The sequence below is a fragment of the Syngnathus typhle genome, linkage group LG4 (genome assembly GCF_033458585.1).
Source record: "Syngnathus typhle isolate RoL2023-S1 ecotype Sweden linkage group LG4, RoL_Styp_1.0, whole genome shotgun sequence".
NCBI classification, from domain to species: domain Eukaryota; kingdom Metazoa; phylum Chordata; class Actinopteri; order Syngnathiformes; family Syngnathidae; genus Syngnathus; species Syngnathus typhle.
The window spans coordinates 13,707,347-13,731,351 of NC_083741.1; the positions used below are offsets into that span (position 1 = coordinate 13,707,347).

The 24,005-nt window shown below is 41.3% G+C and overlaps 3 protein-coding genes across 4 annotated transcripts in view; all 3 read right to left on the reverse strand.

The window, feature by feature from the left end:
* Positions 1–1,903: 1,903 nt before the first annotated feature.
* Positions 1,904–9,974, reverse strand: ctr9 (CTR9 homolog, Paf1/RNA polymerase II complex component). Its single transcript, XM_061277106.1, has 23 exons — positions 9,821–9,974; positions 9,374–9,472; positions 9,051–9,290; positions 8,848–8,965; positions 8,170–8,259; positions 7,829–8,085; positions 7,642–7,749; positions 7,287–7,523; positions 6,781–6,999; positions 6,409–6,592; positions 6,235–6,323; positions 5,970–6,155; positions 5,321–5,408; positions 5,094–5,242; positions 4,900–5,016; positions 4,445–4,590; positions 4,276–4,347; positions 3,897–4,032; positions 3,680–3,826; positions 3,435–3,586; positions 3,134–3,215; positions 2,594–2,703; positions 1,904–2,523 (listed from the first exon to the last, which is right to left on the reverse strand). Exons 1-23 carry the CDS (start codon positions 9,863–9,865, stop codon positions 2,079–2,081), a joined length of 3,516 nt encoding a protein of 1,171 aa, XP_061133090.1. The 5' UTR covers positions 9,866–9,974; the 3' UTR covers positions 1,904–2,078.
* A 727-nt stretch (positions 9,975–10,701) lies between these two features.
* Positions 10,702–16,704, reverse strand: eif4g2a (eukaryotic translation initiation factor 4, gamma 2a). Its single transcript, XM_061276021.1, has 20 exons — positions 16,597–16,704; positions 16,413–16,469; positions 16,186–16,311; positions 15,992–16,094; positions 15,757–15,888; positions 15,600–15,666; positions 15,360–15,511; positions 14,883–14,993; positions 14,613–14,795; positions 14,382–14,535; positions 14,136–14,302; positions 13,946–14,053; positions 13,721–13,828; positions 13,538–13,642; positions 13,211–13,426; positions 12,858–13,116; positions 12,446–12,650; positions 12,164–12,372; positions 11,975–12,096; positions 10,702–11,826 (listed from the first exon to the last, which is right to left on the reverse strand). Exons 7-20 carry the CDS (start codon positions 15,441–15,443, stop codon positions 11,761–11,763), a joined length of 2,097 nt encoding a protein of 698 aa, XP_061132005.1. The 5' UTR covers positions 15,444–15,511; positions 15,600–15,666; positions 15,757–15,888; positions 15,992–16,094; positions 16,186–16,311; positions 16,413–16,469; positions 16,597–16,704; the 3' UTR covers positions 10,702–11,760.
* Positions 16,705–21,149: 4,445 nt separating this feature from the next.
* Positions 21,150–24,005, reverse strand: part of galnt18b (UDP-N-acetyl-alpha-D-galactosamine:polypeptide N-acetylgalactosaminyltransferase 18b) — a 44,638-nt gene continuing 41,782 nt past the window's right edge. For both annotated transcript variants that reach the window (XM_061276022.1, XM_061276023.1), the window contains exons 9-11: positions 23,337–23,432; positions 21,941–22,105; positions 21,150–21,814 (exon numbers count right to left, since the gene is read on the reverse strand). In XM_061276022.1, coding sequence (XP_061132006.1) covers positions 21,668–21,814; positions 21,941–22,105; positions 23,337–23,432 — 408 coding nt within the window. In that variant the 3' untranslated portion in view covers positions 21,150–21,667. The remainder of the gene's footprint in view (positions 21,815–21,940; positions 22,106–23,336; positions 23,433–24,005) is intronic.

Consider the following 24,005-nt stretch of genomic DNA (forward strand, 5'->3'; position numbering starts at 1 on the left):
CATTTGTTCAGTATTCATTTATTCCCAACAATCTATTCTCCACATTTGGTAGCATTTCTAGCAGTAGCAGTTCTGGACCTCAATGTTGTGAGCATTATTCCATCCTCTGATTGGTTGGTCAAAGTAAGCCACACCTGAGTTGCGGTCAATGCACATTAGTAGGCTACATTTAATAATTAACTATCAAAAGCAGGATGTACTTTATTGAGATAATTTGTGTTTTTTTCTTATTAGACAAATATGTAATTTGAACTACAGGCAATGCTGCAGTATCATTTTGCACCTGTCTTGGCTGCACTGGGCAATCCACTCCTTCATAGTCAGGTGGAACATCTCTCTGCTCACAACGGGGTCCTGACACTCGGGGTCCAGCAGCTGCTGCAAGGATGTCAGGCGGCCCTGCTGCTGGTGACTCCGGGCCGTCACCTTCTGCAGGTATTGTAAGATGCTTGATGCTGACACGTCTCCTGATAGGGATCGACATGACGGTGCCCAATTTTTAAATAAGCGTTTTACAGTATTCCTCTTTCAACAGTCAACATACCTGTGCTGGAAGCTTTACATGCATTGTACATGATGTCAAGGAGTTCATGTTCAGAGAATTCATTTGTGTCGCTTGAGTCCTCCAGTTCGTCCCTCATCACACTGTCAGGAAACTCCAACACTAAACAACCATAGACATGTTTACATGTCAGATTAGAGAATGACCAAAAATTGAATCAAGTAATCCAGTCAATGGAAAAACTAGTCCTATGAACAATTGTGTGGAGAAAAAAAAACCCCAAGTAAACGGTGAGAAACTGAATTGAAATATTCTTTTAATCAGAGCATGAATGTCAGCTATGCCCTACAATTGGTTGGCAGCCAGTTCCATTTTTAGGTGGACAAGGGGGATATTGTACATGGCACGTTGTAGCTGTTCTTTTTATATCATCTCAAAGATAAACTCAAAACAGATCGAATATGAGGCCAGGGTTGTTGTTGGGTCGTCATCCATTGTTTCTGCCAGGCTTCACGTAAATTAGTCACCTTGCTTCTGTGTGCGGTGAAATGACTTGCGAAGTACAAAAAGGAATCAAATGTAACGGACAAAATGTATTCCCACCTCTGGCAAAGACAATTCATTGCAGAAAGGATAATGGTGCACAATCATTACTTACCATCATTGCTGTCAGACATTGTGGCAACTGGCTGGATTCCCGTACAGGAAAGAGAGTGATGGATTGTCACATTTCTACATATGCTGTAACTGAAATTGAGAAAAGAAGCGACTACTTTAAATTGAGGATTTTAACGCACAAAATGACCATCAATAGGATTTCTCGACTAAAAAAAAGCAGTTCATTGTCTCAGTCAGAAAACCTGATGTTTGCAGGTTTGATTAAGTAAGATATAAGGAACATCAAACAGTAAAATGGATTATACATATATAAAAAGGCCTGAAAATTGTTTTCATGGTGCTGAAGAAAAACAACAACACTACACTATGTCTATTAAGTAACACATCAATCAACCTTGTGGTCAATAAAATATTTTATAAATATATATAAAAAGATATTTCAATTGTAATGATAAATTCTTACCTCTCAAGCCAGTGCAGCTCTTCTGAAAGAGAAACAAATGCTTAAATATATATTATTGTCATTGTTATTTGGCCAATGGTCTGATTCACGTAAGAAGCCTTCAAGATGCTCTTGTGCTTATATTCACTTCACATCAAAACCAGCTGACAACCCCCCACCCCCGCCCCCACCCAGAACCCTCCATAAGCCCCCTTTTCCTCCGCTTCTCTACTGCCGAATTGACTGCCTGTGACAATTGTGCATTTACTGTTTGTTTCCAAGTTGCCTGTTTGAGCACACCAAAAATACAGTACCAATCAAAACTTTGGAAACACTGTGAAAAAAGTGAAGAACATTTTTTAATGTCATTTGTCTTTAGGTTGACGTAAAATACAGTATTTCACACTTTTCAAACATTCATCTTTTGGGACAGAACAAAATAAGACGGTACATGGTAACGCTGTTCTAAAAAAGAAAAACTAAGTATAGGCATAAATGAGGCACGTCTGTCAAAACCTAATCACTGTCATCGTCATTGTTGGAGCCCTCGGGTTCTGATGCATTGTCAGAGCGGCGAGGGGACCCTTCGTTGTCAGACCCCGGTTCTGATTCTCGCTCTGATGCCGCGACAGGTGAACCGGGTCGGGACTCGTCGTCCGATCCCGACCTCTTGCTCTCGTTGTCTGACTGGTCCGAGTCAGACTGTTGCTGCGCCCTCCTCTTCTTCACCGGACGGTCGCTGCCAGAGTCATCGTCGTCGGAGCCTGCCGAGCGCTGGGGGCTGCCCACGGATCGCCGAGGGCTGCCAGCTTCACTGCCCGAGCGGTTCCTTCCCTGAGGGCTGCCCGCCTCACTGCCGGAGCGGTTTCTACCGGCGTCGGAGTCGCTTTCCGATACGATACGCTTCCTGTGGTCGTCGTCATCATCATCGTCGGATCCGGAACCGCTGTTTCTTTGGTTCCTGAAGAGGAAAAAAGTGGATTCGTGAGACATTATTTCAGCGGCGCCATCTCCTTCCACTCGTCTTTTACCTGTCCTCTGCTATTTTCAGGCCATCCTCGTCTGAAGACTCAGAAGACGAGATAATTGCCTTTGACTTAATCTTGCCTTTGAGAGAAGGCGGGGGACGCTCAAACTGAAACTGAAAAAGGACATCAGAAAATTTAGAAAAAAAAAAAAAAATCAATCTAGCCGTCTACAGTATTAGACTCTTTTTTTCCTTACAGTAAGTACCACCTAAAAATTCGACTTCATATTATTGTAAGCCACTATAACATTAGAGTTTGAAAATTAACATGAAAATCAGAACAAATGAAATTGCATTAAAATAAAAACTGAGCCAAAATACTGTTCTTCAAAATGAAATCCAAACCCATGAAAAGTACTTAGTGGTTCACGCATCCGGAATTGTAATGTGCTAATATGTATGAAACAACAAATTGAGGAAAGAAGAAAAAAAAAAAAAAAAAAGGTTTTGCTATTTTGAAAGAGCTAATCAGTTAAATCAAAACTAGTTAATTTGTACGGCTCTAATATTTATGCACGCCTTCTATGGATCAGTTAGAGGGTACCTTTTCGATCCTCTTGCGCTCTTTGGTTTTGCGCTGCTTCTTGGCTTGCGCTCCTCCTTCTTCATCGCTGTCTTCTCTACCTCTGTGACAGCAAAAAAAAAAAGACTTAGTTCCACAAAATGAATGGTTGAAAACTGTTCTAGAATATCTGGTGTGAATGCATTTAAAATGTTACAGACAACTGTATTATTAAATGTTCTGTATTCCATAAAAAAAAGCTTCAACCATTAAGATTATGCTTAGTTTTAACATTCAATTTAGTGACTGTTCAATCGGTGACAGTTGACACTGGCACACTCACTTCTTTCTCTTCCGGCGGGCCTTCCTTTCTCCATCTTCACCCTCGTCCTGCTCGCTCCCACTGGCTGCCTTCTTCTTTTTCTTTTTCTTTATGGGCAGATCTTCGTCGGAGTCGTCATTGACAAACTCGTCCATGTCGCCTCCCTTCTTGCGCTAGGAGTGGACAGAGAGAAGTCATGTTATTTTTTTTGGGCTACATTCGCCCGACTCTGTGTGTGTGTGTGGTCATATGTGTGCGTCACTCACACGTCCGCCACCTCCACCACCGCCCTTTTTCTTCTCCTTGGAGACGCCCTCGGCGAAGTTGAGCAAGTTCTTGGTCTTCTCTACATACAAAGTTCTCTGTTCCAACAGCTTCTTCGTCTCCTCAGCTTCCCGGCTCTTCTTCTCCTCCTTTATTTTGAGGAGCACAATGTCAGCAGATCACACCTCTGCCCTGAAATGTTGGCTGTGATTTACGTACCTGCTCCTTCATCAACTGCTGGCGTAACAGGTCGCGCTCTTGCTCTTGTTTGGCCCGGAGTTCCTTCTCCTCCTCGTCCTGTTTTCTGGCGCGTGCCACGTGGTACTGAGCCTGACTCAGCAGATCGGAGCATTGCCTGCCAACACACAACACACATGGTCAAATTAGGACACGAGAAGGAATCCAATCAAACACGATTATTATAATCTAGCAGACCCATAAAACAAATAACTGGAGCAGAATGAGACAAAACTTTAAATAGACAATATGGAGAAGGAACAAGTGAGAAAAACACAACTGCAGTGATTGGTGCAGTAAGCCCAAATACACAGGTGGCTTGAGATACAACAAAAACACTTGTTTGCATTTCCCAACATACCTGGCTTCAGAAGCTGCATGTGCAAGGTCAAATCTCATCTTGTCTCCAGCTTTGCTGAGGTAACTGAAATACCTGAGAGGGGACAAGGATGTGAGGAAGAAGCGTTTTTACAAATGGCCCGCTCCGCACCGTCTAACTTTCAATCAAAGTGGAAAGTGGCCACTGCTACCTGTGAGCGAGTTCCAGCTCTTTGACAGAGCTCAGCACAGCCTTCAGGTTACTCTTCTCATCCTTGAGCACCAGAGTGGCGAGCCGCTGAAGCACCAGGGCCACGTTGAACATGAGGACCGTATCATTGGGTGCCACGTGGCGGGCCTGATTGCAACACGACAAGCCATTACAACAGCTCATGGAGCAAAATGACAAAAGAAAGACCTTGCAGAGGTCCTCAAAGCTTTTCAGGTTCAGGGACCACCACCCAATTCAACATAACTATCCCTAAATGCCAGAGAAACTGGACTTGTTTTTTTAAACTATTTTATTAAATAGGTCAATACTACAGAGTTCTATATTTTAAAAAAAAAAAAAAAAAAACATGGTCACGGAATAAATTAAAAAAAAAAAAATTGGTATGATCTAACAGACACCCAAGTTACAGTTTGAGAAGCGCATCTCTGATTTTACCTTCAGCAGCATCTGCTTGCACTCCTGGAGTTTGCCACATTTAAAGAGTGCTCGCGCCAAGTAGAGCAACACCTCCGTGTTCTGGTGTTTGTAAAACTTCTTGAGGCAGTTCTCATACTGCACAGCAGAAATTCACAATTTAGTGCTCTCATTGATGCGCAGACACAATAGTTGTCAATATATAGTCCTCTTACCATCTGCACAGCGCTGATGTACTGCTTCTGCTCCACGTAGATGTGAGCCAGATTCAACCACACGTCGCTGATGTCGGCCGTAGCCTCCCTTACTTGTGCAAACACATCCCGGGCCTCTCTGAAGTAGCCCTTATGGGCTAGGACGGCACCTGGATACGAGATATTCCGGCTGAGATCAACATCTGGCACTTGTGTTTGTTTTTAAAAACACAGGAAGCTCAACACACCAATTCCGTTGGCCGCATAGAGGTTCTTGGCATCATTTCGCAGGACCTGTTTGTAAATAGCCAAGGCGCGATCCTGGTGTCTCTTTTCCTGAACACATGAGAACATTGACAAGGAAAGGTCAGTAAAATGCAGAGTTACATAAATAATGAACAGTAAATCAAATCATGTTTATAAATGTAAACGCCATGCACACCTAAATTAAAGGGCATCTTCTTTGGCCTGAACCTTACACAAATGTACAACTTTTGCATACTCTGCTAAACAACAAACTAACTTACAGCTCAGGAGAGAACACTGTCTGTGTTTAGAAAATAAAAACATTTTAAAAGAAATGCATACTGCATCTCAAGACCAGCAGGATTGTGCAAAAAAAGTTATTAAATGAAATAAATAAATTAAATGCTAAATTCCTCATATATTTCCTCCTTGGACACAAAATTGTAGCCAGACTCTCTTTAAAAATTGGCTCATTTCAATACAATAGACGGGGCTAAAGTAGGGGAATGCATTCCGGCGGCCCATGTTGGTCGACGTCACACCCTGGCACAGGTTTTAGGAGACAAAGTCCTCCTTGGCCCATGTCCTGCACCAAAATGTCTGCATAACCCTCTTGAGAAAGGAGAGAAATATATTCTTTTGTGACTGCACCTTCTCGCGGTCTCTTGTGGGCTGGTGGAGGGTCTGCAGCCACACGTTGCCCAGAGCCAACATGGAGTAGGTGTCATTCTGCGTGGACGGCTGCTTCAGAATACGCTCAAACTTCTTTTGACCGGGCCCCCATTCCTGTTTGGCCAAGTGCAGGTTCCCTATGAGGGACCAGGCATCCGGATGATCCTGCAACAAACAGTAAGAGAGAATGGTGACGACGGTCTGGAATGACAAAACATTACCAGATTCTTTGACCGAAATATACCTGATTAATCTGAAGGGCCTCTTTGAACCAATCAGAAGCCTCGTAGAAATTGCCTTTGTCGCGTGCCATCGCGCCGAGTCGCAAATAACCTGCAAGCCAAAAAGAAATGTTACGCAATCGTCTTTCGGCATACTTCAGCTGCGTGATGTATAGTTGTAGATTTGGTGTACTTACAGTCCACATAGTTGGGATGCTCCCTCAGAATATTTTTGTAGAGCTTCTCCGCCTCGTGGAATTCACACATGGCCTCGTACAGACGCGCCAGATTGTAGGAGGTGGTGACGGAAATGGCGTTGTAGTAGTGCTCGTCGTGCTCTCCCTCGGCTTTGGCCCGCTCCAGAGAGGCAAGGAAGTATTTCTGGAGGAGGAGAAACGTTTTGTTTTAAAGTCTATAATTTACAACACAATACTATTGTCCCTTAAAAACACGGAGGTGTTTTTTGTGACATTAACATAGCAGCTACCAGCTCGTTGCTTTGTGAACTAGACTCTCTGCGGTTACGCAATAGTCAAAACGTGATGCAATTTAGAGTCATGGACCTCTACCTTGGCCTCTTCCAGGTTACCCAGCCGGAAATGAAGCGCCCCCAGGTTGTTGAGGATCTCCGGCGGCACGTCCGCCTGCACTTTCTCCTGCAGGATGCGGGTGGCTGTGCCGTACGCAGAGAGCGCGCCTTGGATGTCGGTTTGCTCCAGGATCTGAGCCAGCTCGATCCAGGCTTCCACGTCGTCGGGGTACTGCTCGGTTACCTTCTTCAGGTGACCCTACGAAGCAAAGATGAGGATTTCTTGAAATATTAATGGCCACTCTTTTTTTTTTTTTGATCGAGCATTTTTTTCAAAATACTTTAAACTTAATTGGACCATCCAATCTATGATAATGGAATCAGTGGTAACTGAAGAGCTGAGTATTTCTAGGTACTGGTTTGTTGAGTTTCTTTTTTCATTAGGGCGAGAGGTATGCCACACTCTAAACTCGTCATCAATAGTACGGCACAGTGGCAACATTGCACAAATATGACAGATCTGTTGAGTATTTGGGACATACGTACTTTGGCAATGTCTCGTTTTTCCTGGTCGTCAGACGTTGCATACAGGGAGCCCAGAATTTTGATGGTCTCATAGTTGTTGGGGTAGGCCTTCAAAACCTTTTCGAAGCACTGGGCTGCATTCTCTTTGTCTCTTCGATAAACATACATCTGTCCTAGGCCGAAGAAGGGCAACACGAAGGTGGACGAAGCAAACTGGGTGGCCTGGTAGTAATACTGAAAGGCTTGGTCATAATCCTCCTGAGGTCAGAGGAGGAAAGATGAATGACATGTAGTATGTCTGTTTAGAGTCCAATAGAAAGAACAACTTCTGTATTAAATCACATGGAAGCTACGTCACAATTGCCATGGATGCTACCTGCACATGAAAAGATCGAGCCAACTGGTAGCAGCTCTCCGCCTGCATGGCCTCCACTTCCGTGTTGTGGAAAGCATGCAATGCCAGGTGCTGAACTTTGCTGTAGTCCTGAAAGCAGATAACGGCGAACAATGTGAACGAAATTCAAAACGACGTTGAGCGAGCGGGTGTGATGAAACTTGCCTACCTTTTTGAAGAAGAAGTGGTTGGCGAGGTGGTTGAGCACCATTGGGTTGCTGGGGTCGATGGTGTAGGCGCGCGACAGGAGCTGCACTCCGTTCTTGATGGAGTCGGCCTCCTTGTTGTTGAGCTCCAGCACAGCCAGGCCCACAAGGGCTCCCACGCATTTGGGGTTGAGCTCCAGGGCCCGACCGAACGCCAGGCGAGCTTTCTCCAGTTTGTTGAGCTTGACGAAGCAGTGGCCCATACCCAGCCTTACCTCGGCTGGTTGCATCCAAAAATCAATGCGATACAGCATGTCATGTATGCATGACTAGAGAAGTGAAGGCAACGGTTTAAAACTTTTACCTGGACAGCCGGGGTTTGTGCGCAGAGCCTTTTTGTAGTACGCCAGTGCTCCTCTGTAATCTTTTTTATTGAAGGAGATGCAAGCCTTTCCTGATAAACAACAAAAAGATGAGCTATATCAGTGGGTCAAGTCTCATTATTTGCACATTTGTATTGTTAAACGTGGTTTATGATCATCCAGAGTTTTTTTTTTTTATGGACAAGCTCCTGTTCTCTTTTTCATATTAATATTACTTCTCTTCTTCGGTGGCTGGTGCTGCAACAATGCTTCTACATTATTGTTATTTTTCTATCATTTGATTAAAATGACATTGTAAACTCCTCTAATGATAAAAAAATAACATATCCAAAACAAAGTTGTACAAAACAAATCAATCAGTTGATGTTTTTTTTGCAGGTTTTTGTGCTTTGAAACTCCTTTGACTTGGAAAGTCAAATAAATAAATAAACAAAAATAAATCAATGAAAACAAATGCACAAAACGCAAACAAACAAATCGGTTCAATAATCGTTTCTCTGAAATTTTTCCTACAAAATATCAAGATGGGCATCTAAACAATGCAGTAATGTATTGTACTGAAAATAAATACGACAGGACAAGGTTGTAACCCTCCTCCATAACAACAGTAAAGTGTTGCGAGATTCCTAAAAACCTTAATTTTATCGTGTTCAACTTGCCAAGTAACGCAGGGATGTTATTGGTGGACTGGTTGAGGACAAATTGGAACTGAGCGTCAGCCTGGTCCATCTTGTCTCCTTCCAGTAGGCAAAAACAAGCTCGACCCAGCAAATGGTTCTGAACGAGACAAGACGAGTTGCATTCATTCAACATAAACGCTTCTTTTTTTTTTTGGTCACCTGCTCTGAGATATTGATCTCACCTGATCATACATAATGATCTTGTCAGCCATTGTGTACAAGAGTGTGGCTTGTGTGATGAGCTCTTTTTTGGCATCTTTGTTCTTTTCCTTGCGTGCCTGCTGCACGTAGTAAGCTGCCAGAGTGTCGAGACATGTCATCTGATCCTTTTCGTGGTCGCTGTAATCCAGGTTCCCATCGATACGTGCCGCCTCCAGGAGTTTGACAAAGTCCTCTGTTTTGCCCTGCTTGTAGTACTCCAGCTGAGAGAGAAAAGACATGGTAGTGTCATTGTTTCATTGCTTATTTGAGGAGCTTTACATCTGCAAAAAGTATATATGCTCACCGCCAAGGCAATCCATATGTGGAGCTGTGTGTGCTCCTGCTTCAGGATACTGATGACCTCATCACCTTCAGGTAGCTGATCAAAATCAAGCTCGATGACCTGCAGGATGAAATGTATTGCATTTAAATCGATTTGATGATTAGATACATATACATAAATAAAACAATCGCAATCCGTCTGCATGCGTTCAGTTCCGTTTTGCGGACAGTGAAAGGTAGTCTGTGTGTCTGATTAGCAACACTACACCGATTTACTCAGGTTTATCACAATATTTTCCCGGTTTATATATTAAAATACAGAAACGCTATTGGACATACAGTAGGTGCCTCTATGTCACAAATGAAGCACTAATGCAGTGCAGAACAATTCTGAGGTTAGCAATAGCACATACTGCTAATAACACAGCAGCGGGCGTTTGAGAACCAGCATAAAAACAAAAAGATCTACCTCATCGGTGTCCCGCAGAGGGATCTCGATAGACCCTCGAGACATCTTGGAGGAAAAAACAAACAAATGCAGTTGACAGAAACTTTAATGCCAGTGCAGCCAAATAGCCTGGTCGTAAATTGATGCCTTGCACCGGAAGCCAGCACGTAGATTGTGCAACCGAAAATTGCGTCCGATCGGACAAATGACTACATTTTCATTTTTACGACTTTGCTGATTTAGTGATGGAAATTCGCAATGCCAGGCCTGAGTTTCATGAGTTGTCACCTCCCTTTAAATAATAAAAAACAGTATCCGTTTTTCTTGCAAATGGTGCATTACCGCAGTGCATTATCGAGAATTAATAACTTGAATTTCTTGACCACTTAATAATGCTACATTAGGGTCGCAAAACAGGCCAAATCACCAAAATCCTGGTGTGGCAAGACGCATTGCATATCTGGCTTTATAAAGTTTTGGGAGATTTGACTTGTTTTTGTTTCATTTTAATTTGGTTAATTTTAGATTGAGAATAAGCGGTAGGCATGAGGAAATGGATTGATAAAACACCACCAGCGTCATAACCAATTTTAAAATATAACCTCCTTGGACTGTATCACATCCTCTGTATCGATGTACATATCCAATCCTTTGTTAAAAGGGATGACAATATAAGCCATCTTTTGAAAATAAACTTGCATTACTGGCCAAGTTCATATTGTTAAATGACAACTCATTGCATTATACTCTCTGAAACCTGAGTTGGTACTACGGTCAAAAACCCCACTGAGTTGAATTCCTGCACTTTAGAATGAACGTCCTTGCACTTCACCCCATTTAACAAGAAATGCATGAAAGTGACTGGCGATGCATACCCCTAATAAAGATTAACATAAAACATCTTGAAATGCTGATCTTTTATTGTAGCAGTTTCCAAAATGCATTTTCAGCACCAGTATATAATCAATTTTGATAACAGGAATTAAGATGAGTTACACAGCACAAGGCACCACTGAATTGGCTGTCCAAGCAACACACAAACCAGCGACCATGAAATGTATTTTATTCAAGGATGATCTGCAGATGCCCACTCAACCGTTACTTACCCAAAAGAAAGCGCAGGTCACATGCAAGAAGATTAAAGAGACCACTTAAAAACCCCGACTATATGGCAAACTGGAAACTAAACTTTGGCTGTCTCGATGATAAAACACTTTCAAGTATAGTCAGATACAGAGGTATATTTATAAAAAGTGATAAATTAAAAAAGGCAACACAGATTTATTTTACAGCACATTAATATCCACACTCCAAAATACATGATTTATTTTAAAAAAAAATACCCATCAAGCTATTTGGAAAGCATCAGAAACCCTAGAAGCAAAATGAATTCATTGCTTAGAGGAAAAAAAACAAACAAACATAAATTGCAACTTATTGGCGCTCGTCATTAGTTACTTGTGCCGTATGCCAAACAAAGAAAATGGCAGCCTGGTGTCAAATTCAACACAAGAAAACAAAATGATCAGATGAGCTTCCACACAGCTGTCAAACACAAAAATCTGCAATTTAGGATTGCTCTTTATATCAAGATTAAGAATGCTCTTTATATCAAGATTAAGAACATGTATGATACTATTGCAACAACTCGTGATGTGCAGCAAAGTGCATCTAAAAACAGATAAAAATGAGCCTCTTGATAATGTATGTTCTCATTTGTAAACAGCAGCACATGATGACTGCAACCTGATTATGAAACCGTGTGTATGTTCGGCTAAACACTTCCTGTTATCGTAAATGTAAATCAATTCCAAAATATACTTGGGACAAATTACATCTTTAAATAGAACCATTACATGTTGACGCTGGCTGTAGTCGATTAGTAACAGTAGCGTTGTTGCTGACTGAGGCAAAGTAGTAAAAAGAGGACTCAAATTCCAACACTGCAGGCGGGAGGGATTTTAGTAATCTTCATCCTCTGACTCCTCATCTTCAGCAGTTTCCAGCCAGGTGAGCCACTGGTTCACCTGCATGGCAAACAAATCACGCCGGTTATTTTCAGGATCACTCAAAACGGCAAGTGGACTTTTGGTTTGATGAAATTTGGGCATTTAATTTGTGTTGTGATGCAGCTCCATGTGCACGCATCAAGTTGTTTGCGGGGAGTGAACGTACGTGAAACAAGGCTTTTCCTTTTCCCGGATACTCTTGGGTGACGTCTTCTTTCCATGTTAGGAAGGCTTCTTCTTCGATGATTTCCATGTCATAAAAATAGGCAAAGAAGCGCAGCAGCATGCCTGGAAACAGAGAGCACGTTTAGCATTTCTACCTGCATGTGGGCGCATGCGTGCGTGCGGTGGTCACCTTTGGGGAATTGTTTGGCGTTACAGTGGACCTGCAGCGCATAGAGTGCGCTGACTTGCAAGTCAGTGTGATCGTGCAAGAACTTCTGCATGACGGGCTTGAAAGAAAGCAGCAGCTGCTTCTCCTCATCGAGCTGCTCTTTGCTAGGCGCTGCCAGCTGCTCTTCATCGTCATCTGGGTTGATCTCATAGGCAATGTACTGCAAGAAACTATCAGGGAAAACAATTACAACGAGAGCAAGCTGAGTAAAAGCCTGTGTGCATGAAGGAGGGTGTAGTGTACCTGGTGGTGAGGATGTTGACAAAGCCTTTGTCGGTGTGCAGTTTGGGAGAGATGTTATCTTTAATCCACTTGTAGATGGACTGCGGAGAGGGGTCCACTTTGATTTGCTTCAGAAGCTCCTTCTCCAGCTTCATCAGTGGGAACAAAAAGCTCAGGCCTTTGCCCTCCAGAATCTCCAACATGCGGTCCTTGTTCTGGTCCATTTCTAAGGAAGGGAGATAAAATACAGTGTAAAGGTAACGTGAAAATGGGAGCTTTGATTGCATTATTATTAACGCTACACAGTCATTAACAATTTGAAGAGATTTGGGGGTAGAAATTTGTTGGCGACAGATTTGATTGTGGAACATTCCTAAACAAAAGCAAACGAGTCTAAAATGATGGCTTAGAAGTGAGCTGGTTTCCGCCATACCAGGTAGCATCTTCTGCATGTTGACTTTGCTCTTCTGGAAAACATCGGCAAGCCACTCGCAATCTTTGAGCTTGACCATCTGTTGCAGACAGAGCAGGAAGAGCGGGAAATGGGCGCCGTTCTCCAGCTGGTGAGCCAAATCAGTCATGCTGATGAGGTCAACGACGGCCGCCCGGGCCGCAAACTGAGCCAGGTACGATTTCACCAATGGGACTTCTTCCTCAATCTTGGGACACTGGTCCAGGACACCAAGAATGGCCTTTTCGTGGAGCAAAAGGTGGGAAGATGATCTAATGCTCTTTTGCTGTGTGCTGCATGCGCGTGTTGCTCCTGTAGGAGTTGTTTACGCTCACCTGCAGAAGGTTCTCCCTTGTGACAAGGCCCTCTGTACAGAGTTCGTGAATCAGGGTGCTCGCAAGCTCCTTATCATCGTCGGAGCGACTGAGCGAAGACACCACAATCTTGTTTAACATCTCAGATAAAAAGTGTTTTGGAGCCTTCATCTCCTTGACAGCGGCCACAGCCTCGCAAACGTTCTTGCTGTTCATATAGTCTGCAACCAGCGCCTCCTAAAACATGGCAATGGCCAAATGTGTTAAGCTGCATCTCGTACACATTTTAAGGTACAAGGCCGTGAAGAAGAAGAAGAAGAAGAAGAAAAAAAAAAGAAAGAACATTACCGTCATTTTCTGGAGCTCTTCCTTAGTCGGAGGTAGTTTTTTGCTGGACTTTGCAGGTTTTTCCTGAATCGGTGGAGGGTTGCTTTTAAGACCAAGCTGTGGGGACTACAAAAAGAAAAAAACATTAACCATGCAAGTTTTTAAAAGCCATTTTTAAAAAATAAAATATAACATTCCAATTACCTGTCCTATTAGGGAACCTTGGGCACTTGGCGGCATCATCGTCATCTGTGGCTGCAGCTTTGGCACTTTTTTGTTTAAGATGAATGACTGTGCTGGCCTCAGGCTGATCTAATGGCATAAGAAATAAAGTTAAAACTATCACCAAAGTCATCTGCTTACAAGATGAATTAATGTCATATTAGAACCTAGCGAGGGGCTTCCCACCATCTTAAGAAAACAAAGTACCTCATCAACATTGAGTATCCCTTTCTTGCTAAAGCGCGGGCCGATATCCTTAGACTGCATCTGAACCGAGCCATTCTGTTTATGGCTGAAAACCGGTGAACTCTGACCCTGGGGTGACAGACAGTTCAAGATTTGTAATGTTGAGAATAGACAGGATGGAAGCACGATGAAAACACGCAGCGGGAATCACCTGCATTGGCTTGATAAAAGGCTTGCTCCCTGTGTCGAACTGGGGCTGATGCGAGTTGTTGCTGTTAATCCCAATATGGCCATTGAAAATTGGGTTAGAGCGGTGGCGACCCAAAGTCGGAGAGTAGTGGTCTTGAATAACTCCAGGACCCGTTCCGATACCAATCCCTGCACAAATTATAAGCAAAACCAAATATTGCAATTGTGTTGCACCGTGGCTCATGCAGTCAACCTTACTGTGGCATACCGGGCATTTGTCCAAACATGTCAGCGAGGCCCCCGAGCCCTTCTTTGTCAAATCTGACCCTGGCCTGTAGGAAAGAGCTATCCAGGAAGGTATTGTCCATGAAAAAGTCAGCCCTCAAGCAGTCAGACTGAGGTGGAATGAACACACCCAAGTCCTGCAAAACACATTCAGGTTCGCATCGGCCCAGAATGAGGCTAATGAATAAGCAAGGGATTGAACATGCAAACAAACCTTTACGGCTTCCTGGCGAACTTGGTTGATGGTCTTTGGTCCGTTGTCAAAATACGCTTTCCGAGGCACCCAGTTGTTCTGCCGCAGCTCCGTTGTATTCTGCAACAGGAAGCGAATCCTTGCAGGTAATTCCTTGTTGTTTGTCAAGGCCTGCATGCGGTCAAAGTACTGATTCATCAGGGACTGGAGGATAAACAAAAGGAAAAGGTGAGTATATCGCAAGCATTAAAAGTGGCTGCTTGGTCGCAACAGCGCTTCCGGCAATCGTACCCGAGCCTTTGCGTGATCAAGCTTGGGTCCCACCGTCCTCATTATCTGACAGAGGCATTCCAGGTCTTCTCCCATATCCTTAATTTGGACTCTCTTCTTCTTTTCCAGAAGCTTCAAGTAAAAATGCATGTCAGGAAATTTCCATTTCTGCCCGACATCTTTTTTTTAACCATACACGGGTGCCCAGACTTAATATTTTATTGTGTGACCAGATTCAAAAACACTCACGCCTTTCTCCATTTAAAATAACAGAAATGTGGACTGAGTCCTTCCGGGCCCATAACATAGTTTGTTGTGACATTTATTCATTATAAGAATGGAAGCATTGTGCAGTCATGTAACGTGTTAGCCACCTGATGGTGTGTAATTCTCGACTACTATTTGACAACCTCAAAACGTTTTATATATTACAAAATAATAATTCTGGTCACTACTAAGTCAAGGTACGTCAAGGTATGTTGCCTAAATGGAACCTACCGTTTTAATGCATTTATGGAGGATGGATTCATGGATAAGGTGGAGTTTCCCAAGTTCTCCAATGAATTTGATGTTGCCAAGCATTTTAATCTTTGCAACAGCACGCTGTTCCTCCTCTTCAGAGGTGAGAGGGCAGTCTTGTTTGTCAAAGACTATTTAGGGAGAATAACACCCAAAGTTAAACGGGATCTTGACAAAAAACGTAAAACATGTAGTATAAAAGAAATATATGCTGCACACCCTCAACATTTCTGGCGCGATTTTCAAATTCATCTTGAAGCTTGGATATGAGAAGCCTTCTGAAGGTCTGCAACAAAGAAAAGAAAAAAAATCTGAATAATGAAGAAGGGTCACAAAAATAACAGCAACTGCAACTTCAAAATATTTTGGCATTTACGGTATTTTGCTTTTTTGTTCCGGGATTTTCCGTTGCTGGATCTTCAAAATTTGGTGCGTCTTCTGCCAAGCGTAGACATAGCTGAGCATACAACTGACTGTACTTGGGCTCTTCAAGGGCTTTGTCAACAATCTAAAAAGGGCAAAAGTCAAAAATAAAAATGTGCATTTAAGCACATAATGAACGAGTGCCTCAATGCGCTATACAAATGGATGCTAGAATTATAGACACTGACCAACAAGATGATTCCTTTCAGGACATGCTTTGAATCCACACCCACATTGAGGAGCTCCAGGCACAGTTTGTCAAACTTCTCAGGTGTCAGCTTATTAAGTATGCTAAAAAAAAAAAAAGCAGAGGGCCACAATAAAGTGGGAGCAAAATGCAAAACCACTGCAGCAATGTGGAGACGTTCCTGCCAAAACTCACCCTCTCACTTTTCGGAAGATTGCATCGTGTTGGCCTTTCTCAGCAGAGAAGCTGGCTTCCCGTCTAGTGCTTCGAGAAGGTATCCATCTCTGAGCGGCAGAACCTGGGGCCTTCCCCAGGAACTCGCTGGAACAAATTTAAAATTAATTAAGATTACGTTGAAGCCAGCAGAGATTTCCTACACATGCAACTGACTGACATAAAGGACAAATGAAAATAAAAATCACCTGTTGCTTTCAGCCTTGGGAAAGTGCTGAGGTGCAACCCCACCTGCTCCCCCTACTCTGTGATACAAACAGAAAAAAAAAAACACATTGAAACGAGAACGGGTGTAAACGTGAGATTTACATGCGATATGTTTCGGGAGTGCTCCCAATGAAAGTAAGCAACGCGTCTCGTGTTATTGGCTACCTGAAATGAGAAGGAACCCCTGGTGCGACAACACTCTCCACTTTGGCGGCTTGACTACAAATATTTGGTAAAGAATTGTGTTCTGGGAAGGAATCAGGGAGAAACAAGCTACAAGTAGAGAAGAGAATAACAGTTACTCAACAAGCATGTTCAGGTTTCAACTATTCAAAAATCGTTTTTTACACAACGACGGGAGCATGAACTTGTCCTATTATTGCTATGCCAAAGATTTCCGAGAACAAACATTCTTGTTGATGGATCTTAAACTGGATACCAAGGAAATCAAATAGATGCTCAAAAGGTTCTCTGGTTTTAGGTCACACAAGGCCAGAAGCAGCACCATAGTGAAGGGAAAAAAGGATTTATGACATGACAACATTTCTCTAAAATGACAGTCTGCCAAATTTTTTAGTATGGTTTGAATGGCCACTTTAACTTTAGCAAATTCATGGGATCCAGAGAAATGAAATTTGTTATGTCTAAACATGCATTTTAGGGAAGCTTCACCTTTTGTGACATCACCAACACAAATTCTAGTCACTTTGCGGTCCCAATTTATTTCTCTCTGCTACGGCCAATTGGATGACAAGGTTGAGGAAATATTCCATCAATAAACTCATATGGGTCAGTCAAAATTCAAAGGGGTTTTCAAAGTCAAAGTGTCAAAATGACCATGACATTTGAATCCCCCGTCTTAAAACCTTGACTTAAATCATGCAAATAGATCTTCATTTGTGAGAAGCACAATGTCAGCGGTAGAAAATGTCAAGTCATTTAGTCATTCATTAATCTGGGCAAATATTGTTATGAAGGGATTTTTATAGGCTCATGAAGTGATCATTTCAGTTTGGTAGATCATTCCCAAAGATAGTAATCACTTGTCATGTTACTAATAAGACAGGGGAGGATATATAGTTGTGGGCTAGTTGTCCTCCAGTTTTCCTACTCGTAGTAACCAAACCTGTCCTCCAAGGACCTTAGACCAGATACCAAGGACATAGAACACATTTTCAAACTGCTTCCCGTAGTTCTGATTTTAGGAGATACATTTATTTCTTGCTAGTTAACAGTTAGATCCTAGCGCGCCCTAAATTGTTATACTAAATTAAAAAAAAAAAAAAAAACCTGGAATGATACATGACCCTTCACTTGGACCGATCTCATTCTCAAACGGCTTTCGATCGATCCAAGTACGTTCTCATTTGACCTGAAACTCGATTTAATCAAAAGGACCACCGAGCACATGACTGCTCCACGTGCCGGTGGAGCAAAATTCTTCAGTGGTACACACAGGCGGTGCTAACCTGGCACGAGGCATTAGCTTAGCAAACATCGACGTCTCCATTTCGTTTCCATAACATTGTCTGAGACGCGTCGGCTGAATACGTCATTTATTGGAAATGTACCTGTGATAAAGTCGATTGATTAAAGTCTCTGTGACAGGGCAATCATCTGATCGACAGAGGCCCGGAACCAAGTCCAGATTTTATGGCAATTCAAACAAATATATTTATACATTACAACTATAACATTTATGGAATTCTCTCATATGTTCAATTAATTATGCTTTACAGTAATGATCGAGGTAATATTACCGTCAGAATTTGGTGATTCAATTAAAAGTGTGGAATGGCGATTTTGATGTTAACTGAGGATACCGCGTTAGGTAAGATCTTGGTAAAATCGTACTAAATTAGATTTGAATAAGAATTCAAACTGAGAGCAGGAAAAGCGAATCCAGTCGTGGTTTTTCCTCAAGTCTTTGTTAGGAAACCGGATGTTAGCACATAGCCACCACCAGTACGTCGTTATCTTTTCAAAACGGCCATTAAGCAGACATCGTCAGATGATAACTTATGATCGAAACTATTTCAATACATTTTATTTATTCAGTTGACATCAGATAAAGACAACAATCAAATCTCCGGAAAGCCACAAACTAGGTCAAGTAGCTGACATTGGCCAAGCCGTGAAATACCGAAAGCGCTTACCTTTTACAAAAAGAACGTCAGCTTAAATGTTCACTTTTCGACAAGTATAAAAAAAATAGTAGATAAATGAGGGGAAATTGATGATAATTTGACGTAATTGTCACCAGAAAGCTTCGGCTTCCAATAAATAAGAGGAGGGCCTTGTCGTACAGGCTTGCGGCTGCTGAGAAGAAAGACTGCTGACTGGCTGCGTGCGTCACGAGGGAGGTAGTCGCTTTTGAATGGGGGCTGTTAGAAACGTCATCAGCTTGCCCTGCTGACGTCACGTAGTAAAAACTCACCGTTTCGCAATCAGTTCAATTCCGGAACTGATTTGAATGCAAGCCCTTATTCGTTTAATAACTCGCCTTAAACCTTACCGAGAAATACGATGAGTCAGAAGCAACTTGCTGTCGTTATCTATGGGGAATGGATCTTTCCAACTTATCGTAATTATATTCAGTTAAGTTATTATTATGTTTGGCACGCTCAAACATGGCGAATAAAAACTCTTGAATTATTATTATTATTATTATTATTATTATTATTATTATTATTATTATTATTATTATTATTATTATTATTATTATTATTATTATTATTATTATTATTATTATTAATGGTAGTATTAGTGGTAGTAGTAGTAGTAGTAGTAGTAGTAGTAGTAGTCGTAGCTGACAACGGCCCTTTTCTTGAAAAAGAAAAAAAAAAGAAAGAAAAAGAAAACTTACAAACCCTTAAAAATCTTAAAACCAAACAAAAACACAGTTAAACATTTTCCATTAAAAGCGAAGGGAAATTGGGGTGAGGATCCCAGCAAAAACAGGAAAAATCCAAAATGTGAATAAAATACACACATATCTGTGAAATTGCTATTTGAACAGAATTGTTTTTTATTTTTCAAAATAATTGAGTCTTTCCAAAAAGTACTCTATCTCGCTGCTCCAATTTGTATGTTTTCAGTAGACCAGTAGATGTCACTATAGCCATTAAAATACAATGGTATTGCAGAAGATGCCTAACCAAAGCCATTTAAACTCTGTTCCTGATAGTCACCTAAAAGACGCAATATTTCTTTTTTTCCCCCTCACAGTAATAGGCTTGAAAAACAATACATCCAAAGCCTGTAATCCATACTACTGGGATGCTATATACACACAGTCATATGCAAATCATCAAACCTGACTGAACTGGAGATATTTTGTCAGGAAGAATGGTCAAAATACCTTCAACCAGAATCCAGACTCTCATTGGAAGCTATAGGAGGCGTTTAGAGGCTGTTATTTATACAAAAGAGGATTTTCTCTGTTGGGGTGCCCAAATTTATGATAAATTAAGATAAGATAAATTGAAAAAAATCACATGTAAAGTTAATTTAAATGTACTTTATCTTGTCTTCGCGGGCCACATAAAATGATGTGGCGGGCCGTACCTGGCCCCGGGCCTTGAGTTTGACACCTGTGCCCTAATTGATTTAAGTCTAACTCAGCAAGTCGATGTGCGTAATTTTCTGCTGGGTCTGCTTGAGCATACAGAGGGGCCCTTGTTGCATCTATATTAAGAACAAGCAAAGGAGGTCTTTTTGATGAAAGTGGGTTTCCATGTATATTTAACGCAATGGTCTGTTGAGCCCTGCTCGAATACAGTTTCTAATGAGGACTGACATTTTGAAAACAGGCTGGGCCACCCGTCGCCTCCTCAGGTGCACAAAACAGTGGGAGCAGAGAGCGGACCTATTTTTCATCCTCCGCATTTGTCATGACTCACTGACATCCTTTACATGCTGTGTACTTTTTGAGATGCAGCATGTGTGCAAGAATATCTTTTACTTTGTATAGACTCACGCCAACAAAAAGCAAGAAGCACCTTATTTTCCAAATGATGATTCATATTTCATTTTCATTGTGCAAAGTAGTAGTTTTTGTCAAGAATTTTGTCGGCTTCCCTTTGGAGCGCTCAAGGTTGCAATGTAGTGGTATATATCTCCCAAACAGACTTTCCCTTTTTTGATTGTCCTGCAAAAGCTATTATCCTTTGGTTTGTTTAAGTCTCTGCTTGTATTGACTTTAGTGGCTTTTGTAGTGTTTATTGCATTTTAAATAGTTGATGGGCAGTGAGATTGTCTTTGTTAAAAAGGCACATGAATGTAGGAGTTTAAATGTTCTTTTTATTTACTTATTAAAAATATTCAGGTTATTAACAAACAAAATATAATCAACATATATACAGCTAATTCACAAAATAAACCTGAGACCATGAAATAAAATAGTTACAACAGGAACAGATTGCTACGTGGTAGCCGTAAGAAAGCTTCAAAACACAGACACCAGTACCTTTTTTTCATCCAATGAAAATATGACTGTACTGCTTTAACCGGAAAATACACAAAAGTATTTTTACCTTGTGGTAAAAATACCAATAGAAATATCAGCGAGCTCATCTTTGCATGGGCATATTTAAATGATGTAACGCTCGCAATATGATTTAGCATTAATGACATCATGGAATCCTTTCCCCACCTCCATTTGGGTTTTTGAGATTTGAAGACAACATGTGACGACAAATGAATTGAACGGCGCTTAAAGGGCATATCAACCCCAAAAATTTATTTAGAGTAATATGCTGTATGTGCCCCCAATAGTTTAAACAGGGTATTCTAATCAACATTACGTTTGTCGAATATAAGTTAAGCAGCAAAATTAATCAGTTTTTATTCATCTCGTGACGCGACCAAAACAATCAGTGTATTGATGAGTTGGGCTGCACAGAACATATTATTACAAAGAAAATTTTGGGGTTTACTTTCACTTTAATGTCAGAGTACATACTCGAGTTTGTCCATTTCACATTTCTGGAATTATTTCAATTTTCATGTTAAACAATATGAACATGGTTTGCGTTTGTTTTTGGAGGTTGGAGCTCGAATGCTCATGACGCACTGATCAAGGTCATCAGCCATGTGTTTCTTGAGTTTATCTTTGATTAGAATGTATGGAAGGCTGACGTTAGAATTTCCAAGTGTGATGTTTTCTACTTTCCAAGCATTTGGAATGCAGAATTACACTCACAGATAGTATAGACACAAACTCAGTCGGGTGTGCTCATGGGGAATTGCTATACAACACGTTTGTGATGAACCATTTCTGTCCAGTGCATTTCTGTAGAGAGAGTTGGTAACCAAACTCGTTGTCACTATTTGCTACAAGCTCCAAGCATCTTCTTGATTTTCTGTTCTGAATAGATCCTCCCTGAAAAAGATGAAAATGTTTAGAAGTGCTCTGGCGCCTCGAGAACATTATCTTTAAACTTTATTTTAGACACACGCTGGCCCTTCGTTTTGTTATCTAAAGCGCTGACTGAACATTTGCTGTCACCTGAGTGAAGAACCAGTGCAGTTTCATGCGTTTGGCTGTGGCATAGCCACACTCGATGAGGCGTGGTCTGCTGTTCACGTCCACTAGGCACTTGTTGTCATCATCGTCAACAGTGGGACTAAGGAGACCCACCAGAAGCTGCTGAGTTCTGGTGTAGTACACATTCTGTAAGAAGATAAAAAATTGGTTTTGATGTCTGAGGCCGTCACAGAGGATTCAAGATACAGGAATTTTTATTGGCCATGTTGAAAGGGTTAGATTAGCTATTAACTAGTTTTTCATTGAACTTTTTAGGCCATTTCTGATGACTCCCTAAACTTTTGGTTAGAATTTTAAAAAGATGACTATTGTCTAATAAAAGAAAAGAAAAGTTGTTCGATATACGTGTGCTTACAGACAGCAGAGTTAAGAGTATGAGATTTAAATTTTTCATTTTTTTATCTCAATAATTTCTCGGCTCCAATGGTCAATTACCAGGCTCCTTGACTACTAATAATCAGTATCGACTTAAAAAAAAAAAACAGCTCGGTCCATCTGTAATTCTGAACGGGGACTTCTTAACTGTATTTTTAATGTTTTCGTGTCAAAGGGTTGTAACATTAGAAAATCTTTGGAAGAATCGAATCTATTTATTTACTCGAGTTTAATTCGCTGCTGACTGGAGGAATATGTCGACAGCAGACAACACGCACGATAGATTCAGAGCAAGCATAAATATATAATCCTTACAAACAGCCTTTTTTCAAGGGAATCGGCTTTCCTGTATTTAGTTAGGATACTGATCATTTGGTGGAGGAATAATCTCCATACAAAAAACAAAAAGGCTTTGCAATTAAATATGGCAAAGAAGGAGACATTTTTCATAATGTCATGAGTACAGTTGTACTTGCAGTAGAAGGACATAGAGCATGGACAGCAAGGACATTGAATAAATAGTCAAACGGCTTTCCATAGGGGACACAAAAATAATTAGACAACATTTTGCTTTAACTATTGCATGCCTCCGTGGCTGAAAAGTAAATTACACAACATAATTGAGCCCCCGAGCAAAAGTAAATTCTTCATAGCCCACTTTCATAATTACAGATTTGGAAGTAAGAAAAATCATTTGTGAAATAGAAAGCCAGAGTATATAAGACCCAAAAAGTGTCTCAGCAAGGAGAAAACAATCTGCTCAGCCAAAGAAGGATGAAGGGATCAATAGCAGTTTGATGAGGTTGGCAAACACAGATGCGAATAAAGCTGTGTTAACATTTGAGGACATTTAAAGTCGCTGTTATTTCGGCTGACCTACGCTGAACAAACAGTTCAATTAGGTTTTAAACTTGTGAGGCAACAGCCGAGCGACATGCTTTGAAATGCAGCTCTGGCTGTAAAATAAGAGAAGAGCTCAAACCTGTGGTGTCATTCCATGACAGAGGTACATAATGGGAACGTTGTCATTTTCAGGCCCTTGATCCAGACACACATCATTCTTCAGAGAATTTTTCAGCTGTAAGACCCAAAAAACACAAAATGAGCGCATAGGACTGGTGTCAGTTAAGTCAATAAAATGAGTCAATCGAGTCGAGAAGCCAAAAATTCAAAGTAAAAAATATAAACATGAAAGAGTCAAAAATACAAAGTTAGAACATTCAAGAGGATATACTCGAAACGAATAAAGTAAATGTCATAATTTTAGAATATGGACTCCATTTTCGCTTCATAAAAATGCAAATTTTGCAGCATTACCTTTGCTCTTGTCAAAAAGTTATTAGAGCATGCTTTGCCTGATTGGCGCACCACAAGGTGCTCCAGGAATGGTGCTTGCTTTGAGAGTGCACGGCGGTGGAACAACGCCAGGGACGATTCCACTCCCCACTGGCTCTGTAGACGTTTACTTTATGTGCTAATCAGTAAAGCCACAGGCAGCGCTAGGTCTTTTCCGAGAGCTTAAATGTAAACCTTTCAAATTTTGTTTGGCAAAAAAAAGAAGAAGCTATTTTTTGCGATACCTGTAGAGACGAACTTGGAAAATATGTCAAGTGGCAGTAGAAGGCTTAAAGTAATCATTGATTCGCAATGG

Excerpts from the sequence above, each read along its gene's own strand:
- eif4g2a (XM_061276021.1), bottom strand. The coding sequence starts at position 15,443 with ATGCTTGGCAACATCAAATTCATTGGAGAACTTGGGAAACTCCACCTT. Across the intron at positions 13,427-13,537 it reads AAGAGCTCCAGAAAATGACG|GAGGCGCTGGTTGCAGACTA; the intron begins GTAATGTTCTTT and ends GCCATGTTTTAG. Across the intron at positions 12,651-12,857 it reads CATGCAGAAGATGCTACCTG|AAATGGACCAGAACAAGGAC; the intron begins GTATGGCGGAAA and ends TCCCTTCCTTAG.
- ctr9 (XM_061277106.1), bottom strand. The coding sequence starts at position 9,865 with ATGTCTCGAGGGTCTATCGAGATCCCTCTGCGGGACACCGATGAG. Across the intron at positions 8,260-8,847 it reads TAACATCCCTGCGTTACTTG|GAAAGGCTTGCATCTCCTTC; the intron begins GCAAGTTGAACA and ends GTTGTTTATCAG. Across the intron at positions 4,591-4,899 it reads GCAAGCAGATGCTGCTGAAG|GCCCGCCACGTGGCACCCAA; the intron begins GTAAAATCAGAG and ends TGTTGCAATCAG.